This window comes from Stylophora pistillata, chromosome 3, assembly GCF_964205215.1.
Source record: "Stylophora pistillata chromosome 3, jaStyPist1.2, whole genome shotgun sequence".
In the NCBI taxonomy this organism is placed as follows: domain Eukaryota; kingdom Metazoa; phylum Cnidaria; class Anthozoa; order Scleractinia; family Pocilloporidae; genus Stylophora; species Stylophora pistillata.
Genome location: NC_142521.1, coordinates 20496070 through 20504037, shown reverse-complemented (window position 1 = coordinate 20504037; position 7968 = coordinate 20496070). Strand labels below are relative to the sequence as shown.

General features: G+C 41.6%; 1 protein-coding gene across 4 annotated transcripts in view; it reads right to left on the bottom strand.

Moving 5' to 3' along the window:
• Positions 1–7968, bottom strand: part of LOC111332867 (putative ATP-dependent RNA helicase TDRD12) — a 67528-nt gene that overhangs the window by 6243 nt on the left and 53317 nt on the right. For 2 of the 4 annotated variants that reach the window (XR_002695086.2, XR_002695087.2), the window contains exons 31-43: positions 7345–7473; positions 7166–7226; positions 6502–6566; positions 6326–6401; positions 5772–5824; positions 5248–5373; positions 4710–4785; positions 4430–4530; positions 3886–4341; positions 3033–3146; positions 2276–2339; positions 1955–2050; positions 1405–1814 (exon numbers count right to left, since the gene is read on the bottom strand). Coding sequence is in view for 2 of the 4 variants with exons in the window: in XM_022938333.2 (XP_022794068.1) it covers positions 1575–1814; positions 1955–2050; positions 2276–2339; positions 3033–3146; positions 3886–4341; positions 4430–4530; positions 4710–4785; positions 5248–5373; positions 5772–5824; positions 6326–6401; positions 6502–6566; positions 7166–7226; positions 7345–7473 (1657 nt within the window). In the remaining 2 variants the exon portion in view is untranslated. Of the gene's footprint in view, positions 1–1006; positions 1815–1954; positions 2051–2275; positions 2340–3032; positions 3147–3885; positions 4342–4429; positions 4531–4709; positions 4786–5247; positions 5374–5771; positions 5825–6325; positions 6402–6501; positions 6567–7165; positions 7227–7344; positions 7474–7968 lie in introns of those variants that run through there. The other 2 variants (XM_022938333.2, XM_088754430.1) reach the window with 1 other exon arrangement.

Genomic DNA, 7968 nt, shown 5'->3' with positions numbered 1-7968 from the left:
ATGGTTAGACATTGTATTGCATTTGGATGCAACAACCGGAGCGATAAACCACATTCCAAGCATCTTTCGTGGCATTCACTGCCACTGAGCAACAAAAAACTTCTGGCGACTTGGCTAGTCAAGATTAAACGGGAAAACACGCCCGTAAGTAAAAATTCCTCTTATGCAGTGAACATTTTGAAAAGGAAGACTTTTCCAAGTCACATGCTAACTCAGTTCCGACAATATTCAGTTTCTCCGAGCAGAAAACCAAAATGAAGGCTCCGAAGAAAAGACGCTCTATTGATGATGACTTTCCGGCCAACATGTTTGCAGTGTGGTTTATCGCTCCGGTTGTTGCATCCAAATGCAATACAATGTCTAACTATTGCTATCTTTGCCTTTTGAATGCTTCAGATTGTCAATAAAAGTAAAAAAATAGCGTAAAATAAGAGTTCTTCTGAAATATACAGTGATACCTTCGAGAATTTACAAAGCCATTGGTTTACGTGCCTCGATTCCGTGCATCTTTAAACAAAAGGGCTATTACGCGGGCTCAGATCTAATATCTTCCATTGAATTTTCAACTATCGCGTTCGTCACTTCCGCGGTAACGTTGACTAAACGCAGAGCAGCAATTTGGAAATTTAGCTCCCTTGCTATGATCACCTCCGCGAGGCGATTATAGCGAGATATAACGGAAACTTCGACTAATAAGAGCGCGAGAATCTCTATAATCAACAGCATGGAACCTAAGACCGATTGATTGAAATTATAACTCGTGCGACTCCTTCATGCCGCGTTTGTCCGGGCATGCACTTAAGTTTGCATAAACATATCCGCTTTAACTTCTCATTGACACTTTGGCTTCTTCATTCGTTCTGATAAGCCGTTGAGACTACTTTGGTTTAAGTTCCACGACAGTCAAACATACTGCACTGCTAAACAAGGCAATAGCATAGCTAAAATTTTGTTAAATTACTGCAAATAATGTCATCTAAATAACACTTCCACTTCGATCAATAGATCAATTTCAATTTTTAACTTGACTTTCTTTAACATAACATATCTAATCCTAAACAATTAAAAGAGAAAGTAACGACAAACAATCCGCAGGAAGGAGAAGAAGCACAATAACGCTGACTGATTTAGGAGTGTACGATAGGTTGGTAACTAAACTTTAAAATTTAAAATAGTTAGCCTCGATCAGTACAAAGTTACCAAATAAAATGGCTGAAAGTTTGGTGAGCGTCCTTAGTTGTGATTGATGCATCATCGATATAGTTTAACATGACTTTGAATAATGCACCACAATTGCAAGGTGTTACTTCGGTATCATGAATCTTTCGAATGACGTTAAAGTATTGCTCCAGTTACTATAGAAAGAGTAGGGTGATACCCTTACAGCTTTGAATGCTCTCGTACCTCACATCTCGATCCCAACGTAGAAATTATTTCCCCCTTTCGAACTGACAGAGATTAGTCTTGAGATGTTCTTGGTTGATCCATTTCTTGAAAGCATGAAGCACTGACTTCTTGTCCAAAAATTGTTAAATTTTGACGATCACCCTTTTTTTTTTCCCTCAGTGTTTTGGTTAATAAAATTTTAAGCAATCCACATCAGACGGTAGGGTTTCATCACTGTTGGACTCCGAATCACTGACAAGCATTTCAGGCAATAATATCACCTTCCTCCCTTCATTATCTCCGGAGGTGTGATGGGAATTGTTCGGGTTCGTCGGCACTGTTGGTAGATTCGCATCATCGTCGGCTTCGTCCTCCGACGACGACGACCATACCTCCCAACGATCAAAGTCTACGGAGACGTAAGGCAACTGAGAAGAAAACATACAAACGACAAACAAGTAAATAAACGAACAAAAAGATAAACAAAATAAGAGATATGATGGGGGCAATGGGAGGCAATCCACGTTGACTCTCGACAAAAAAAACAAAGTTTCACTGTATTTGTTACCTTTTCTTTGCTCTTCAACAACCACTTCCATACCGCATGGTTTCTTTTCTTGAGTAAAATTTGCACCTCTGAGCCCTTGACAATTACCTTACTTTGCTGCAATGATCGAGAGAGAGAGAGAGAGAGAGAGAGAGAGAGAGAGAGAGAGAGAGAGAGAGAGAGAGAGAGAGAGAGAGAGAGAGAGAGAGAGAGAGAGAGAGAGAGAGAGAGAGAGAGAGAGAGAGAGAGAGAGAGAGAGAGAGAGAGAGAGAGAGAGAACAGGATTAACAACACCATAAATTTAGAACAAAGAGACTGACAACAAAAACACCTCACACCCACCTCAGGATCAATCTCCTCTGACAGCTCCATGTCCAGTTCATAGACTACGTGTATTAACTGTGTACTGGTGAAAGAAAACATTGACCGCATTACGGCAAAAACAAACAAACAAACAAACAAACAAACACAAACTGTATTAAAAAAGGGTAACGAAGAGGGCGGAAAAATTTGACCTTATTCCCCCCCAAAAAAAATAGTTTTCCATCGTCACTAACTCGTGTGTGGTCCATCCTCAGACGGGTTTCAATAACTTTTTCCATAAGCGGCTGCCGAAGACGTAATAGGCGGCTGCACCGAAAGCCGGATAAAACCCAAACATGAGAACCTTCTCGCAGGCTAAACATACGGCAATGAGAAGTATCACAGGCGGCGGTAGATCGCCTCAGTAAAATCGGTTTTTATGGAAACCCCTGCTCAGAACGTAACAATTTGCAGAAGGACGTTCCACTCTTGCGCTCAAAAATACTCGGAAGCATGTTTACCCATTTACTTGGTTCATCTATGTAAGACGCCCTGCATACAACTGGAATCATCCATGTTAGTTTTGGCACATGGCAAACTTAGAATTTCCTCTGACGAATCGAATATTACAGCAGAAAAAAAAACCTATGAACATGCACTAGCAGTTTTGACTCAATGATAACTAATCTTTCTTCGACGAGGTTGCTCATCTATGATGCTCACGTTAACCTAATCGAAGAGCCATCTTCAAGGAAGATGATTTTGTGTGAAGAAAATCAAATGCTGTCAAACTTACCTAAACTTGAGCCTGCTCGCAGTTATCTCGGTCTGCTGTCTCTCCACTCCGCGCAGCTTCACACAAACTCGTACCAGTTCTCGTGTTTGTGACCACACTGTTTTCGGATGCACGCTGGAAAAAAAGGAAACCATAACGGTTTTTAAGAGGGACAATAAAATATCATTCTCAAATCGTTGAAAGGGTTTAAATCTTATCCCCTAGCACTAAGCGAGTTAGGCGGCGTTTTTCTACCCACGGGTGAGATGTTAGATCAGAAGTTTTTTCCTTTCCCATACCACAACATTAGTCAAGTTTCTCCGAAAATCTGCTGATACCGAGTGTCGCGTTCTGTCCAAGAATACACCAAACCAGACCTAGGACCAGGGCCACGTTTAACAGAGTAGATATCCTTCACGGCCGATAACGTAACAGTTCACACTGAAAATAACATTTTAAACAAACATGATGTGTCCGACAACATACACACCTTACGTTTAATAAACCTTCGCCAGAGTTTCCGCTATCTCCCATATGCAGCTGTATGCAGTTTGTATTTCTTTGGTCGAAAAACCTATAATACTTACAATTACATTTTGCACTGACACGCTACCCAGCCCAAGCGAGCAACAATATTGCGGTATTAACCATAACTACAGCATTATATTTTGGTTGTGTTTCTATACTACAGTTTTTGCCTAGGGGGAGGGGATGGGAAGGGAGGAGGTATGCTCATTAAAGAGGGGCCGGGGGGGGGGGGGGTTCGGTACCTGGGGACCCCAGCCCAAACTTGGACTGATCAGTCCCGTCGTTTTCTAAATTTGCATTCATTCCAAAAAAAGTTTTCTTACAATAGCAATTTAAACCAACTCACCTATATGGAACTACATCATTCTCTTCCACACGACGTATTGCGTGATTTCTGATGCTTACAGTAGAACTAGCAACAGCACTTCTCTGCGTCTCCGACATGGGGAAAATTTCCCTCGGGTAGAGGTTCTCAGAAGTATTTGGGGGTGGTGTAATTATCGCAGACGGAAACCTCTCATTTTTCTCGTCACTGTCCTCCCCACCGAGAGGGGGTAGGTCATCGTCTTCTTCACTGTCAACATCACCATTCTGCATCAGACCATTGACTGCTCTCGTCTCAGGCTCTTGCTTTATGACAACGCCAGATGTGATCGAGCATTCTTGGGTACTATTGTCCGGCGCCGTAGCGGTTGAGCTTGTATGTATGTTTCCAGCAGCTGAGCCAAGAAGACGCTGTAGCAAATCGCCACACACACGGCGAGGGATGATACCTAAACCTTGCTGCTCATTTGTCATTAAACTAAAAAAGAAAGGAAAGAAAAATATGTCGAACATTACTTTGGCAAGAGCATAGAACGAGGAAGAACCTCTTAAACAGCGTTACTAACCTTCGAAGGCTGCTAATCATTCCCAATCTGACCATAACGTCCTTATTGTGGTGATTACTACTCGCCAAGGTCTTTAGCGTCATGGCACCTTGCTTTATGATCTGGTAAGAAGAAAGTTAAGAATGACCTTTTTACGAAAATTGAGAGCTCCGAGGATACAGAAAGGAGATATCCGCAGACAAATATCTGAGAAAATGTAGAATTTTGACCAAAGCCAACACGTTCGCATAGTATTATCCATTTTGATGTTTGGTTCCTCGCCTCATATTTGTGAACTCACCTGTTGGGAGGGTAATTCTTGCAGCTTTTTGCAAATGTTCTCAAGGCCTCCATATTGTCGAATAAAATTGCGATTCCTAAAAAAAAACAGAAAGAAATAGATAATAACTACAGCATTGAGAAAAATAAATGAAACAACAACCTGGTATCATTGAACCATAGCGGTGCGTTTCATATTCATGATTTACAGTCTCCTTTCCTCACAGTAAAAGAAACTCACCCAAACTATCAACAGCATTGAAAATAAAGTGCATTTCGATGAGCATAAATGGCCAGAGATCAATGGCAAATATCTACCACAAGGAACAAATGAGGACTCAATATTGAAGGAACCTAACTAACTAAGCGGCGGGAAAACGCGGGTGAAGAACACGTGACGGGTTTTACTTTGCATCTGATTGGTTGGGGGTGGCGCGAGATTTCTTGACTAGTCACGTTACACAGGGAAGCTTAAACCAATCTAACCACGTATTACTATCGACACTCAATTAAAGACTGCGTTATTAAAGAATCAAACGAGAAAAAAAGGATCGATTTACTTCATGTCGATAGCTAAGTTTCCTAGCGCCCAAATTGTACGCTCTAGAACATTTTCGCTGTAAGCCAGTGACACCAATTCACACATGGTTTTCAGGCCACCACAATCTTGTACGGCTTGACAGTTTCTGGGGAAACGCAATATAATTTACCATTATTAAAAATGAACAAACAGCACAGTTATCTAAGATATAAGGCGCGTATTTCCCCATGCCACTTTACTATGAGCGTACTTAAAACTTGCAAACTTAATTGCCATTTTGCATCACGACCACCTTGGATTAATTCAAAAGAACACAACCTTTTAGGTGGAAAACACTCTTTGAAATGTAAGAGGATATACTGTAAGGACTATAAGGAATGCACAAAAAAGACCATCGAAAGTAAAATTTCTCTCCATCCCCCCTTGCACCCACACGCATCCAATCCTAAGCTATAAAAAATAAAATGCAAGAAGACACCGACAACAGGAGGATTGATATCTTTCATTGACTGGCTAAAATCAATGCTTGGAACACTTTTGTACCTGGTGTTGTTATCGACAAGAGATCCAATAGCCCACGTCACTCTCTCTAGGACCTGTCGGGAAAATGGCAGCACATACTCTCACTATCCAGGTTATTGAAGATAACCAATTCCTTTCCTATCCAAATTCCTTTCCCCAACCCATACTACAATTCTTACAATTATTACATATTTTTTGCATCATCAATTTATTTCAGGAAAGAATTCCTGCTATCCCTCCTCTGACTCCTACAGGACAAAACGATTAATTTACCATGTCCCCTGAAATACCAAAGAGCGACATGGACTTGAAATCGAAGTCTTATCGCACCATATCAGTGGAGTGGGGAGTTTTGATTCCCTGTATGTAGGCCCACTCCAATCTCTTTCAGAAGTAACATAACATGACACACATGTAACTTTTCCTTTTCAACAAATTCTACAACGTGACTAAATCGGGATCGGTCATCATTTTCGACTCCAGACCACTCACGTCATGCGAACTTTTTTCAACAACTCGAGGGCAAGCAAAAGTAGAGCAGTGCAAGCAAAGAGCTAAAAAGAAAGTCAACTCACTTTGTCATCCATGGTGGTCCTCAAAAGTTCACACAAAGCCCGGAGCCCTCCTCGAGTTCTTGCCTCATTTTGATTTCTGACGAAAAATAAAAGGAAAAAGTTTCAAAACGCCAATTGGATGACAGAAGAATTCGAAAAAAGGGGCCGAAAACAGCGGAGCACACAAAAAAAAATACCTTTCTGTGGCAGCCAGATTCTTCAAAGCCCAAGCTATGCTTTCCTGAACTGCGCTGTTTTTCGTCTTGACAGGACAGATTAAAACAGAGGAACGGATAAAAACAACACGTTTGAACTTCATAACAAACAGGACCCAGCCGTCTCGCTAGGATGTTCTACATATCAATTCTCTTTAGTGTCTGCCACACATTTCTAATAATTCTAGCTTTCAGGGTTTAGTGTCGAGTCAAACAACTTCCCATAGTTTATATCTTTCTTTTTTCCTCATCACCTATTTGCTCAAAGATATATTGACACCGAAAGACGAAAGAGAAATCCCCTTTTGGACCGTCTAATTACAAAAGCTACGTTTATTCGCTTACAGAGCCTGCCTTGGCCAGTTGGCCAGGATTTTCGCGCAGAACGTCTTCAAGTCTCTACCTTTATTTTTTTTCCTTACGCAAAGTTCAAAAGATGGCAGCATTTTCACGTTTCAGTCAAAACACAGGGAAAAAATTACAAGTTCAGTCCACTGAAAACGAAGTTACCGTTTCAATAATTGTGCGAGTTTTAACAGGGAACTGACCACAAGAGAGGAAGATACACACTACGGGAAACAAAAAAAAATTTCGGAATTTTCGCTGACCGGCCGGAAACTTTATCTGACAAGCAGCAAACCCATACCTTTCCTAACAAAGAGCACATCGTTTGAAGTCCACCTTGGCTTGTTACTTCGTCGCAGTTACTGAAAATTAACAGAATCTCAAAAAAGTCGATACGACAAGGACGATATTTATTTCGCTGAATATTTCACTGGGAGAAAATCATGATTTAACTTAACTACATTCAAAGGTAGTACTCACCTTGCATTGTCAAATGAAAGAGATGCAAGACTTGCAAGTACATGCTGAAGAACCAGTGGATCTCTGCTAAGACTCAGCAGGCGACAAAGCGCCTGAACACCGCCACAGTCCCTTATATCATCCTTTGATCTGTAGAGATTTCAAAACAAAAGTTCAAAGGTTGTCTTCCTCTTCTTTCTCCTCAGACTCCCTCCCGCCTCGCTCCCTTCTAATTACCCCCTACCTTCCTCCCTAAAAAATGCATTCTTTCCTAGCACAACCTCCCTTAGAACCTTACTCGTTCCCCTCATCCTCTTTCCCTTCCTTCCTGTTTTCTCCCATCCCTCCTCTCCAATCTCCGCTTCCTTCCAGCGTTCTCCCAATCTTCCTTTCCAATCTTCACTTCCTTCCCTTTTTCACCTTCCATCATCCTACCTCACATCATCCATCTCTTCCTTTGGTCCTCAATTTCCGTCTTCAGTTCCCTTTTTCTTCTTCCTGCCATTGATGCCTCCATCCGTCATTCCATTCTTCCATTTCATCCCTTTCTCGCCCGCCCTACTTCACTCCTCCCCTCCATTCCTTTGTCCCTCACCCCACCCCATTCTTCCATTTCATGCCTTTCTCGCCCTCCCTACTTCACTC